Source organism: Meriones unguiculatus, chromosome 3 (assembly GCF_030254825.1).
Source record: "Meriones unguiculatus strain TT.TT164.6M chromosome 3, Bangor_MerUng_6.1, whole genome shotgun sequence".
Classification (NCBI taxonomy): Eukaryota; Metazoa; Chordata; class Mammalia; order Rodentia; family Muridae; genus Meriones; species Meriones unguiculatus.
The window spans coordinates 154,957,690-154,972,972 of NC_083351.1; the positions used below are offsets into that span (position 1 = coordinate 154,957,690).

Below are 15,283 nucleotides of genomic sequence, written 5' to 3' on the forward strand. Positions count from 1 at the left end.
TTATACCTAGGACTATTTTGTATGTGGTTTTTCTGTGGTGATAATCTGTTAGGAATGTGTACCTGTTAATAGTGCAATATCGCTTTCTTATATTCATATTTTATCTATCATGATTACTCTGGGAATTAAAATGTATCTTAGACTCTTTTAGGCTGGGTTGGAATGTGGCTGCAATTTGATAATTAATGTTGATTGAATTATAAAATATTTAAATATTTAATACTTGTTGTTTCCTTCTTCTTTAGGCTGCTGTTTTCTTCCTGTTTCAGTATTAGAACTCTGATCACATTTGCATTTTTAGCAGCCATAGTACATATTACATACATTTGTTTTCTTCATTCTGTCAAACTGTCTCTTAAGCAAATAGTTTATATTCAATAGCAACTGTGCTCAAGTTTGACATGAGAAACCATTTGCATAATTTTCCAATAATTTACAAGGAGGAAGCATTCTAAAGAAGAGGGAAATTGTCCTAATTTTTTCAGGTTTTTAATTGATAAACTGAGATTAAGCTTTATATTTCACTATCGCTTGCATTTTTATTTTCACTTACTCTGTTTTTACTGAAATATGTTAGTTACACTTTCAGAGTAATCAATGGTCTTCACAAAAAATATAGGAATAACAACTTTTGGTTAGCTTTCTGTTTTATCTACATATGTATATATTGTATAAATTTCAATGCCTTGACATTCTAGTTGGGTATGATCAGTAACATCCAACACCAAAATCATTTTTTTATTTATTTAATTACTTACTTACATTTATATGTCATTTTGTGGGAGGGCTGGGTAAGTGTGTGGGTGAATTCAAAATCCTACACCTAGACCTAGCAATAAGTAGTTTTAGTGATTTCACTATATGTGTGAAAATATTTTTAATTAGAATATTTACTCATTTTTGATTAACATAAAATCTACACTTTGGGTATTATTTTAAAAATTAAAGTAATTCTATGAATCAGCACCACTATGACTTTTCAGTTCATGTGATGGCTTAGTACTGAAGAGCATAGCTGTTTTATTACATGTAGCATTATAACAAAGCATTAAAGAGTATGCTTTAGACCAGATACAATTTGAGAAATTAAAATAGTTACTGTTTTATGGACTAATGATTGTCTTAGAAGACTAGCAATACATGAAAACTACAATTCTGCTCTGGTCACTGCAATCTGTGTAAAATGGTTCACAAGTTTGGCATGTGAATAAAATATAAGGAGTATAAAAAAGTAAATATTCAACATTGCAATATTATTTTTGGCAATATAGTGAAGTATTCAGAAAAGCCCAGATAGCGCATTTGGGCTGGGAAGAGTGTAGCTCAGAGGGAAGAGTGCTTTATGGGCATGCACAAGGTCCTAAGTTCAATGACCACACATATAACAGGACTTGGCAGAGCGAGCCTGAAATCTCAGCAGCTCAAAAGAAGAGACAGAACAACCAGAAGTTCAAGGATCAAGGTAACCCACAGCTACATAATGAACTTGAGGCCAACCTGTCCCCAGGAGACCATATGGGGAAAATGGTAATAATAATAATAATAATATAATAATAATAATAAAGTTTTCTCAGAATTAATGGGAGTCCTTCTTATTCTTATAACACACACAGTCTTAACCAACCGAAAAAAAATATGGAGAACTCTTAGGAAGGTCAAAATCAATAACCCAATAGAAGAAAATTCTTGAATTTTCTTGGAATTAGAAAAGAGACAGTTGAAGAAAAGCCTGAATATGAAAAAAATCATCAAATATTTTCCATATAATCTACCTGGAGTTTTTCATATACTATTGAAAGTCTTGTGTGAGCATTTCTCTGAGTAAGTAAAATACAAATTACCTCAGATATGTAAGATTTTAAAGAAAAAAATAAATTAATAAACATAAAAGACCAATAACAAGATCCTAGCCTGCCTGAATACAAAGTATCTTCATAAACAGAGAATATGGAGTATGTAAAATAGAATCTTCAGAGTCGGCACATTAATAAATTGTAAAAGTCAGACCCACAGAACTGAGCGACAGGTTACCTTTGACTCATAAAGTTATGAGCAGGCGTTCAGAAAACCATGTGCCTGAGAACAGAAGTGATTAAGTAGGGTTCAAATTGAGAGTGGCAGGGAGAACACTTTATAAAATTATAGAATATCAATTCCCTGTTAAAAAATATATTTTGGGTTATTTCACTTTATCTCCACCTTAAAAAAAAAAAAAGTTGGCTGAATCAAGCCATGGTTGTAGTTTACTTCAAAACAGCTTTTAAAGAATACCCTCAATAAAAAAAGAGAGAGAGAAAGAGAGAGAGAGGAATTGAAAAGTAGAGAGAAACAGAGAGGGAGGGAGAGAGGAGAAAGAGAGAATACCCTTATTTGTGTGTGTTCATGTGTGGGTGGTTGCCTGTGCCCTGGTGTGTTTTCCTGTTGTATTACTCACCTCACCAAGTAGATTAAGCTGACTCTCCAGTACAGTTTGAAGTCCCATTTGTCCCCACCTACCAGAGCTACACAGGTCACCACAGCCGTTCCCACATGGATTCTTAGAACCTGCTCAGGTCCTCATGCCTGCACTGAAGCATCTTCCCCCTTCCAAGCATTCCAGGTATTTTCTGGAGTGTCTTGAGGGGAAACTCTTCTCACTGTTATGGAAAGACCCCATTTGCTGTCACAGCACTTCCAAAACAGTGCTGACAGTTCTTCTTGAAGCAGTTTACAGGGAGGGTGAAGGGGTCTTATGAAAGAAAGGTCTAATGCACAATCTGAGTAGGTCCAAACTTCTACTGTCATTTCTGTGAAAGAAAACTTTGTCTCAGAGTCATGGCAATAATAATAATAATAATAATGAAAAAAACCTTAAAAATTTAGAACTGTCATGATAAAGGAGTAAGACATTGATTCATGAAAGATAATACACTTTTTAAAACCCGAACATATTTAATGTAATAATCCCTTTCAAAAACAAATAACAAAAGGCACGTTTTTATTCAGTGTATTTTATATACGATAGAACTAACAAAGTTCAATAAACTTAAATGATGTGCCAGTTGATTTTTATCTCATTATAGTAAGCACTCCAGAAGGAAAACCTATGTGCCTCTTATTTTGTGTCTAGTAACCCATGTGCCTCTTATTTTGACCCTTGGAAACCAGAAAATCTATTTTCTCTCCCTAGGGGTTAATGTTTCCGAAGCTTTTTATATAAATTGCTCATGTAATGCATGTCTTTTGTGATCGCCATTTTTCCCTCTGCCACTTAAAAGTTATTAATATGTAACATGTGTAATTACTCAATTATTTTTATTTCATAACAATATTCTGCTGTAGGCATACACTGCATTGCACTTGTCAGTTTTTGAAGATGTAAATTATTCCCATTCTTTGGCTGCTTGCAATCATGCTGCTTGAACATTCACACAGACTGTTTTATTTTGGGTGTCCTTTCATTTCTCTTTGGTGTATATGTAGGAGTGGAAATATTGAGCCACCAGATAATTCTCTCTAGCATTTTTAAGGACCACTGCTGAGCTCTTTAACAATGGAGAGTAACAGGTCCTTGTTTTCAGCGTTCTTGAGGGTTCTCCTGTCTGTAAGTCTTGCATAGTTCTAACTTAACCTATCTCATGGAGATAAAACAGCAGTTGTGATCTGCTTTTTTCTAATATCTATGATCTGCAACTGTTTCTCATATGCTCATTGCCATACTAATCACTGATTTCTTAATTTTAAGTTGTTTTTCTTTATTATTAAATTATAACTATTGTAATAGAATCATTTTTAGAAAAAAAAACATAATATTTCTACAACAGAAGATGCAAGTTTGATGTGCTTTTTCGTTTCCTTTTTAAATTTTTTTTAATTTTATTATTTTACAATTTACTGACTTTATAACCGGATTTTAGCACCTCCCTCATCTCCTTCCAGTCCCTCCTTCCCTTCCTCTTCCCTCCCCATCTTCTAGTCCACTGAAAAGGGGGAATCCTCTTCCCTTGCCATCTGACCCTAGCCTATCAAGTCTGGTAGGGACTATCTGATTCCTCTTCCTTTGTAGCCTGGCAAGGCTATACTACCAGGGGGAAGTTATCAAAGAGCAGGTAACCTAATTCATGTCAGAGACAGCGCCTGTTCCCCTTACTTGGGAACCCACATGGAGATTGAGCTGCCTACAATCTGAGCAGGGGGTCTAGGTCCTCTCCACACACGGTCCTTGGTATCAGTCTCTGCAGGTCCTCCTTGGCCCATAATTTTTTCTTTGTCATATTGTGGCTCTCCTGTCCCCTCCAGGTCCTTTTGTGCCCACCTTATTCCATAAGACTCCATGCCCTCTACCCAAAGTTTGCCTGTGAGTCTCTGCATCTGCTTTGATACCATGTTGGGTGAAGTCTTTCAGAGGACCTCTATGGTAGGCTCCCATCCTGTTCCCTCTCTTCCATTTCAGATATCTATCCTGTTTGCCATTCTGAATGAGAATTAAGCATTCTCCCTAGGGTTCTCCTTGTTGTTTAGCTTCTTTAAATCTGTAGATTGTAGTATGGTTATCCTGTATTATATGGCTAATATCCACTTCTAAGTGAATATATACCATGCTTGTCTTACTGGTTCTGGGTTACTTCACTCAGGGTGATTTTTCTAGTTCCAATCATTTGCCTGGAAATTTCATGATTTCCTCATTTTTAATAGCGGAGTAGTATTCCATTGTGCAAAAGTGCCACAAGAGATGGCTGAGCCATTAAATACTAGGCTCACAACCATAAATATAAGAGCTTGATCTTTAAAACTGATATCATTAAAACTGACTTCTCTGAAAGTTTTTGCTTAGATTGACTCAAGTCTTACAATTTTTTTGACCTTTAATTCTACATAATTTTTCTCTCCTCCCTTTTTATTTATACAGTTGATTAATAAGAGAATTTATCATTTCAGGGTTGTCCTATAATGACAAAACTTAAAATTGGCAGTAATTGAACTTTTATTCTAAGGAGTCCTGTACAGTGCATTAATATGTTGACTTTCCTAGTTTCCAATTCCCCTTTCCTAGGAAAATGTTGAATAATACTGAATGTTCATCTTACTGTCCCCCAAATTCTCTTTTTTTTGGCAGAGACCAAATTATTTTGCTTCCTGATTTTGAAAATCCTATTATTTGTTAATTAGAAACTTAATTATCTATAATTTTTAAGTTGTGCTATATCTATGAGGTTAATAATTTCTTTATCATAGCCTTTTTTCTTTGCCATGTCCTGAAACCTATTGAATTCTTTTATTTTTTGCAGCTGTGACTAGTACCTTAGACATAAACTATACAGAAGGAAAGATTTTGGCTCAAAGGATTCAATTTAAATTTCATTGGATCCATTGATTTGGGTAAAAGTGAGACAGATCCTGGCATAGTGGTGCATGCCTGTATCTCAGCACTAGGGTTCACAGAGGCAGGTGGAGCGCTGTGAGTTCTAGGCTAATCTGGTGTCCAGGACAGCCAAGACTACACAGAGAAACTGTCTCAAAAAAATAAGGAAAAAAAAGTGAGACAGAAAGAATAATATAGCAGAACAAGCCTACTGCTAGTTTCTCATCCAGGGTATTAATGAAGAAGAGGGAACAGAAGGGGCATCAAAGAAGAATATAGGGAGAAAGGAATAGAGGGAGAAAAGGATAGAGACAGAAACAGAGAGAGACATACAAGGAGAGAAAAGTAGAGATGTTCTAAAATATAGTACCACCGGCCTAAAGAAAACCAATCCTTTAACATATGAGCCTGCAGGTAATTACTGTGGGTAATATTGAAACTGTAACAATGTATCTTTTAATTTATCTCAAGAAAATTATGCAAATTCATAATTTCATGTTTTCTTGCCAAAGCTGTGTATTGAATATTAGTGTCCTTTTTTATCACCTTGCACCGGTCAATCTACAAACAAGCAAAGAGGAGATCCAGCAGAAGAGCTAAGATTTACACCTAAGATCTCATTACAGTGCACTCTTATGATTTCAGCCTGCTATGTTTAATATATACATTAATATATATATTAAATAACATATAAGTAAATATATAACTCATATAGATATAGATATATAATTACTATTTGGGAAGAAAGAATTGAGACCTAAAATAATAGGTGACTAATAAATGGCGGCTGGGATTAGCACTTATTTGTTAAGGAACTAATATGCTACTTGCATAAAGCCTCAAAGTAAAGCTTATACTATTGGCTAATCTAAGCGGGCTTCATGTTGCAATATGCAGCATTCTGTTGAATGATATGTGAAACTCTCTAGCTTTAGACTCTGGTTCCAATTCCGTTACATTGAAGATATATTACGCGAATCAGCTTAAATCACAGCACTCTTATTTGTTAAAGGGGTAATTAGGACAACTCTGTTATAGTCCGAGGACTACATAAAATGATGTATAGAAAGGATCTCACACAAAACCTTATGCATTTAATCCTCGGAGAATTAACTCATTAAAAAATACCTATAGGAATTAAATGAAAAACAAATGACCTGGAGAGGAAGCAAAATATAAAATACAACATCATCTTAGGGTCACTTGCTTTCAACAGTATTTTTCAAAGACCACATTGTATATTCTTAATCCCTGAATGTGACAGTTTCTCTAATTATGTGTCTACACATTTACACGCATTCATCCCATCATTATATTCAAGACTCACCCACTGGACTGTAGCTAAGACTTTAATGAGTTACTAATGAACATCTTAAGCTTAGGTCAGCATTCAGAACAATCCTAAAGAGTGTTGAAAAGCTATTCAGATTACAAAGCTGTGGCTTTTAATTAGACTGTAGGCCCAATAAAATTGCCTGTCTTCACCCGTCTTCCTGTTTTGAGAATATTGAACACCAACTGTCAGCTTTACCCTCCTTTTTTTTTTATCATTAGCCATTTTTGAAGTTAGTAGGGCTGAGTTCAGTCGACCAACTTTGACAAATCATTGAATTGATAATTTAAAAAAAATGAAAACATTACAATAGTATTCTTCAGTGTTTCATTCTTTTCTCTTGGACTTAGATGACTTTAAAACAGATTGATTTTGTTGTTGCATCAGAGAATAACAGATGACAGGAGGAAAAAAATCCAGATACAATTAAATCATGTAGGAAAAAAAAAACCTCCCTGTACTTATAAAAAGAACACACAGTCTGTTTCCACTCATTACCAGTTTTCTTCAAGCTGTTAGAGGTAGCACAGAAATAGTAGTTATAAATATTACCTGAATAAGATCAAGAGTACTCGTTACAGGAACGCTCCGGAAAAGTCACCAATGAGTGCTACTTAACAGTAATCTTTCTGCACCCTTTCCCCCCTACTTTTAAGAGTGAAGCTGGTGAAAACATGCAAAACAGAAGGGCATGTGCCTTCATGAAGAAGGCATGTAATAGGTAAAGTTTGAAGGAGCAGGCTGATTGTTGGTGGCACTCTGTCCAGGAATCCTCCACAAAAGCTTAAACGAGGCCTGTTAGAATAGTCACAATAGCTGGTAGTTGGAATCACTGTTGTATAGGTTACAGGCTGCTGTTGGCAGGCTTAGGTTGATCCCCTGCAACAGATTAAAATATCAATTTTTAGAAGTAGGCGTTTAATAATAATCACAGTATGAATGTATGACCGACACAACATAATCGATCACTGTGACATTTGAGCTTGTTAGTATATATGTTGTGTTGTTAACCAGCAGTGAGGCACTCGTTTTGTGTTTGTGTTGACAACGGGGATGAGATGCAGGTGGCAAAAACCTCTCCCTATAAGGTGAAAAGAAAAAAAAATAAGATAAAAAATGTTTGTATTCTTTTCAACTATTCTCAGAGATGCCAGTTTTGATTAACTTAGCAAAGAGAGACAGAATTCACTAACAAGCCTGAGCTCTGTGAATATATGCATCATTTTTTGCTCATTTTGCCCACACATCAAGGCTAAGTGGCAGTGTGATTGAAGAAGAGTATCCCATTGCCACAGCTGCACAGAATTTTAACGAAATGGTTTATAGCATTCTGAACACACAGCTTCCATGACATTAAGAATTAATATTCCTGAAGAGGTAGCAGATGAAAGAAGTAAAGAAGTCAGTACTCTATAGAAGAAGAAGAAGAAGAAGAAGAAGAAGAAGAAGAAGAAGAAGAAGAAGAAGAAGAAGAAGAAGAAAACATTCCCAAACTAGAGTTTTGTTACCATGAGATAGAATCTGTTTGTGTTTTGTTTGCAAAGAGCAGGTGTTTTTAGTCAGAAAAGAAACATTTACAGTTAGATGCCTCCCCTGTAATGAGTAAGATACGTAATAAGCATTTTGTTTGAATTGAATGAAAATAAATGTGTTTTGGTAAAAAGCCAAATTTATAAATGAAAATTATTAACAGACATTGCCTACTTGCTCATATTCATGAGTGTTTGAGATTTGTGTTGTAGCATTGCAATTTAAACCATCAATACAATAAGTCAGAGCACTCTCCTACTTACATACTTAAAGGATAAAAAATAATACTAGAAATTCCATTAAAAATAGTATCTAACAGTTGTCTTCCAGCACTGCAGAATAATTTCTACACACCGGGTCTATCTATACTGTATGGAATAATGCCACCTGCAGAAAGAGTCCAATATGTTAGATCAGCTTGTACTCAGATTAATCATAAAAGTTGCTTCATCATACAATGGAGGCCAAGTCATCATCGCGAAACTATTTTCACAAGTTCTATATTGTAATTTCCTCTCAGGACATCCTCAGTCAGGTGGCTGAGTTGGAGCTCCTGTAACTACTTTTAGATATTACTTTGAAGCCCGAAGAGAAATCATACAGCAATTACATGTACCTTAGGGAGACAGCGAGGAAAAGTTAATCTTTTGTATGGGCAACAATATGGTTCTGGGGGAACAAGTACCATTCAGGTTTACAAGAGAAGGCAGAAATGAAAAATAACCCTCCCCCCTTTTTTGCACAAAGGGAAATGAAAGCAATAGCCCATCCCCCACCACCCACTTCCTACCTCTGAGGTGAGGGAAAGGATCAAGTAGCCAGCCATTGCTCTTCCATCCTCTTCAACGTGCAATTTTTAATATTTAGGAAGAAATTTCAAGTTAGCTAAAGAGTTATCTCATAATAGTTAAGTGAATATTCTTTTTTTTTTTTCAATGCAGTTTATTCAGGAACATTGAACAATCCTCGGACCCTGGGGAAAGCCAGCCCACAGCTTAAATAGCCTCTGGGTAGCCAACCCAGGCGTGCCACGGGGCAATGCAGATAGGTCCACATACATGGAAGCAAGCCAGATCCTCGGCCTTAGCCAAATGTGGAGTTGTTCGTAACAGAGAGCACTCACCATCGGGAAGGTGGAAGGCGGAAACCAGCTCCATCTTTAAGGCATAGCATTCCGCAGCTCTCTACAGTTCCCCCTTTTTGTTTTAGACGCATCAGGCAAGAGTAGAGGTCTGATCTCTGATATTAGAAATAAATTGGGACTTTGTACAGATGTTCATTTAGGTGTCATCCACCCAAAGAGCATCAGACCGTCCGATACCTTTTTCTCAGAGGCGGGACCAGACATGCTCTTCTCTGGGTCCAAAGCGGCTGACCCTGAGTGCAGTGCTTAGCCTCGCATCCTGAGCGTATTATTTTGGCTTTTTATGGTATAGTTAAGTGAATATTCTTAACAAATAAAAAAAAAAAAACAAACACGATTGTTTTGTGCAATCTTAAGGTGAAAAAAAATTGGATCAAACTCGTTGTGCAGTGCAATGGTATAGATAAGGGAAATTCAAGTCAAGACCTCACAGTGCTTTCTCACAGGCTTCTTCTGTAGAAACTTTGATAATGTTGATACCTCCTTTTTTAATTTAATAGACATTTGAGCTAACCTAGGATGAAAACAGTGTGCTGAGGCAGAGCTAGGATGTGATGTAAATAGTAGAATTTACAGTCAGAAACTGACTCATTTAGTGGAGGGGGCCAGTGTTTTTGTTTTTGTTTTTGTTTTTTTCCTTGAAACTTGATGATCAAATTAAAATGTGCTGAGAGGAAATTTTAGAAGAGAGTAGAAGAGAAATAGGAGGTGCTTCTGATGATGCCTTCAGGTATGTAGTGAACAATCAGGAGGATTTGTGGGAAGACCAAAACTAAAAAAAAAAAAATCAGAGTGAACAGAGAAGCCTGAAGCTATGAGCCAATAGTTTGAGGAAAGGGTTACACTGGTATGAGAAATAACTCACACACGGTGCTTCCAAGAGCTGATGAGAGGCAAAGAGCACACAGGTGGCCAGATTAGCATACATTTCAAATTCTATATGGCTCAAACTTAAATAATAAACAGCACAGTAAAATATAATTTTAAAATGCAGAAACAAATGACTTGCATGAAGTAGTCTTAGTTTTGGAAAGCTAATTCTCTTTGAACCCTCATAGTGTCCTTGAACCCCTTTCAGAAGTATCATAAACCATTGCATTCCAGCCTAGAATTTTATTTAGGTTCCAAAATCATTGCAATGATTGATAATTTGTTTACAAGAAGCCACTAAATAGTTTAAATAAACTGAGGAGAAGGGAAAGCAGAAATAATAAACCTCCTTTGGAAACAATGGATGTATTTTTGAAATCATAATACAATTGTTATTGTCCCATCTCCTTTTCTCCCTGCACACCCTTCCTTTCAAACTCATGGCATCATTTTGCATTAATTGTTTTACATGTATATATGCTCATGTACATACATATTTTCCTACATATGAACTGCTCAGTGTGCATGTTACTTCTATGCATTTTACAAAGCAATGTTGATTTTTGAAATTATGTTACAATGAATTCTCATATTTTCTGTTTACCATTTACCATTCCCGTTGTCCATCTTTCCTTCCTTCTTTCATTCCCTGCTTTCTTATTATTTTGGAAAAGAATCTTTCCATGTAGTCTGTTGTGGTCATGAGCTCATGTCTTCCTGCTTCTTCCTCTCTCAACTGCTCATATTGCAGAACCATACCCCACATTTGGTTCTTTGCTTATTTCAATCATATGTTCTACACGTAATATAAAAAGGCTGGCTAACAGAAGCATTTTTATTTCTTTACACTTAAGAGTTTAATTCTTCTATTTCTTCTGGTTTCTGTCTGCATGCAAACAGCACCATGAACCTTTCATATAAAGATGTCCTCTGATAGAGAGGCCAAACACAGACATGGCATGAATCATAAATCTAGTAGGCTATAAACTAATAATTTTTAAATCTTCCCTATCCACTGCCAGGAGATTATCCACTAGGAAGGCAGAATCAAAGTCCTTAAGTGATGAAAGCCTCCGCCTAGGAAGTGCTAAATGACAGAGCTACAGCAAGAAATTGTTCATGACTGCAGCAATTGAGATTTGAAAACAGCAGATGCACCACTTTATACTAATGATTCCTTATCAGATATGTAATGGTTTAATAACTGGAATGAAATTCGCGTTTCTGTGAAAGTTATAAAGGAGCATGCTGCACTTTCTCTTTACTACCTCTTCAAGAAGCAACATTATCTGTAATCCTCTTGAAATTTTATGTGACAGCGTCAGAGACTATAGGCTCAAATGCCTTAGAAGAGGGAAGGTGAAAGGTGGTTTCTGAGAACCAAACCTGTTATTGCCACATGTTGCCAGTATTTTTCATCAAGACTTGGAAAAAAAATACTTGTTCTCTTTAAGAATGTAGAGAAGAAAATTACGACACCAAGAATGTGAAGCATGTCTCCAACTATCCAAAGTCATCTAGCTTCAAAAGGGAACTGAGGTTTTTGTTTTTTATGTTTGGTTTATTTATTTATTTATTTATTTATTTATTTATTTATTTTTACAGCCATGTGTAGAATTTACAAAAGTTGGGTACAAGTGGGTGGAGAGTGCAAGTACAGGGACCACCTTACTTGACAGGAACAATCTTGCTGCTTCAAATACAATTGTGCCTCAAGGACAGTGTAAGCTTCTAATTGCAGCTTCTTCCCAAGAATGGTGGTGGATCTTTTGGTAAGGGTTATTACTAGCATGTGAGTTGAGGAATTCTTCTATGTGTCAGATTCCAGAGGATTACCAGACATTTAACTGTGGTTGTTATTTTTGATTATTAAATCTTACAATAGTTCCAAGGAGAATAAATTGGGTGTCTGGTTATAGCTGAAGCAAATATATTCCTTGATTTTGTACATAGTATGTACAATATTTTTTTTAAAGATAGAGGTTCAATTTGGGGCTTTGCTGCCACTCTTAGGTGACTATGAAGAGTGGCATATTTAAGTGAGTGTGAACTATATTGCATCAGGCATGGCAGAGTCTCACTTCCTCCAACTTTTAAGAGTTATATTAATTCAACTTCCTTTTATTATTTTTTCTTTCTTCAGACTCTGTCCATGAAATCATTCTCTTTCCCCAGGCAAATGGGCTCTTGTGTTAGATCCTAGATTGCTTCCTTCTTAGCTCTGGAATATATTCTTTGTAGTTTATCTGGAGAAAATGTTTATGTAGATCCAGACATGATTGGTCAGCTGATGCTGAATCGACTGCATATGAGAATTGATCTGCTTGTGGTAGAATTGCTCCCTCTCCTTTTTTTGGCAAATATTTGATCTCCACTGCAGAGGAAATTCCTGTTGTTTGTTTGTCTGTTTGTTTGTATTGCCGTTTCCTGTCTTGTCATTCTCTTTCCTCCCAATAATTTATCCTAGACAAAAACTTTGAACATGACTGTTACATACACAATTCCCCATCCGGCTGTTGCTTACTCTCTGGCATTCCGAACTATTTTCCTTAACTTCTACAAATACTGAAACAGCTGTGCTAGCTCCTGAACAGTTCAAGGCTGTTCCACACAGAACTCTACCAGAGCCCCAAGTACTCTTCACTTCTGATTTATATGACTTTTGTCATACTTTGGCATGTTATTTTGTGGTTGTTGTAAATCGGATCTTACCAAAGGGGTTGGGGAAATAGACTGCGCTGACATTTAGCCCCATGAACGTCTTCCATAAAGCCCCCAATACAGCTTCTTAATGTTCACTGCATTTTTATTTTCTGAGGACTAGCCGTATCTCTATGGAATGTTTCTTTTTTATGTGTAAGTTTCAATAGCCACAGCTAGGTGGGTTGTTCATTTGTGTGACCTTGTAATCTGCTTCATCTACCACCCTCTCCTATACCCAAAAGAGGAGTCAACACTTGATGAGAACTCTACATTTATATGTTGAGTGAATACAATCAAACAAGTTCACCTCCCAGTATTCCAAATGAGCCTGTCTGTTTATTTCACAAAGAATAAAATCTTTAACTATCTTTTATAACAGATGCTTTCGGCATAAAGGCATATAACACATTCACTAGCGTCTTGATCAGAATGGTTGTGAAGACATTCAGAAACGTGTATTTGTAAATAATGCCATACACTACACACAGTTGTTTCATTATCACTAGGGGTATGGAGGAGAGGAACTTGAGAAGTCAAATGTAGAAAACTTCTCAATATAGTAAAACATCATAAGAAGCAATTACATACACACTTTTATTTTCATTGGTTCTTAAAATATTGAAACGTGTTTTTTGACACTTTCCATTTATGTAGCTGATCAGAATGCCGTTTGAACTCTCTTGGTATAGATAGATAGATAGATAGATAGATAGATAGATAGATAGATAGATAGATAATGCTGAGTTTAAATGTAAATCATAATTTTATATCTGTGTTATAGGCATTAACATTAGAGTTTTCCAGTAGGTGGACTTTCTGAATCTTAATATTTATTTTTGACTGTGTAAAGGTTGTATCATTTTATGTGAGGGAGCAATATGGTTGATTCTTAGTTTGCAAGTAACACATATTTCAATATATTGAAACACTCCTATATAGCCTTGTAGTAGATGGTTACCACAAAGTATTTTTTCTTCATTGATTTTCTTAGTTTTTCTTTATTGTTTAACGTCAGCAATATAGACTAACAATGTGTCTTTAAACATGAACCTGTAATGATTAAAAATGTATGTATACACTATAGTGCTTTCCTTTGTAACTCATTTGCTTTCTGTTGACAGGTAGATTTCATTATCTTTCTTATGGAGTAAACTAACCGCAGTTAGTGTAGGCAATTGTGTATCTTGTTTATCAATTCTCCATAAATCATGTACTTAGGTAGCTCTGTTTTTTCCATAGCATATAATATTGTTATGTCAATTTTTTAAATATCATATGTATATGATTTTATTTTATCATTGTTGTCTTGGTCTTCCATATTTATTCATTTATGTAATATGTAACATTTGTCAGTAAAATATCACTGTGTATATGAGTGGCAAAAAAATGTATGTATATCTTTTCACATTAAAGTACATCACAGGTCTTAATACAGTTTCTTTCAAAAATGTTGGCAAATGACCAGAAAACATATAAATAAATACTAAACATTTAACTCTGCACCAGAACAAAACAAACAACAACAAAGCAAAAAAACAACAACAAAATCCCTTTAACTGTTAAGCATTTCATGCAAAAACTGAGTTTGGTAGCCAATGCCCAACTTTCATTTGGGTAGATGAGTGTCCATAATTCGTATCCCAAAGCAGTGAGACTGTTAAAATATAGAGAACGTTTATATGTTATAGGAACTAGCTTCTTCAGTTTCTGTGATTATGTTTAATTATCTGATCGTGTGAGGAATGGGATGAGAAGGCTTTCTTTCCTTCCTTCCTTCCTTCCTTCCTTCCTTCCTTCCTTCCTTCCTTCTTTCCTTTCCTTTCCTTTCCTTTCCTTTCCTTTCCTTTCCTTTCCTTTCCTTTCCTTTCCTTTCCTTTCCTTTCCTTTCCTTTCCTTTCCTTTCCTTTCCTTTCCTTTTCTTTTCTTTTCTTTCTTTTCTTCCTAATAAGGATAATATTTATAATCTACAGGCCACAAGAATTCATTGCTCAGCCCTAGGTTTTTCTGAGTGGGGATTGGGGTGGCTGGTCCTGAGCCTGAGTCTGCAGTAGAGGCCCTGAGATGGCCTCTACTGGGCTCCTTGGAGGCCTGAGTACGCGGGGGTCTGATGGTACGCCCTGCGGTCCCCGCAGGTGGCAAGCACAATGAGAGACATCCAGCCCTTGCTGCTCCCCTGCGACACGCTGAGCGCAGCCCAGGAGGCGCTCTACCTCCCAGACATCTCCTTCAGCAGCCAGCTGCGGAGCGCGCCACTGCTCACCGAGGACAAGGGCCACGTGGAGCTGCCAGAGGAGTTCGTGGACCAGGTGCCCCGGGAGCGCAGATCGCAGCCCAAGGTGCGGCCGGCGGTGGGGAAGGGGCT

At 36.3% G+C, this 15,283-nt stretch overlaps 1 protein-coding gene across 22 annotated transcripts in view; it reads left to right on the top strand.

The window, feature by feature from the left end:
• Adgrl3 (adhesion G protein-coupled receptor L3) overlaps positions 1-15,283 on the top strand; it is a 780,523-nt gene that overhangs the window by 287,143 nt on the left and 478,097 nt on the right. For all 22 annotated transcript variants that reach the window (XM_060380826.1, XM_060380806.1, XM_060380808.1 and 19 more), the window contains exon 5: positions 15,054-15,257. In XM_060380826.1, the coding sequence (XP_060236809.1) occupies positions 15,054-15,257 (204 nt within the window). The remainder of the gene's footprint in view (positions 1-15,053; positions 15,258-15,283) is intronic.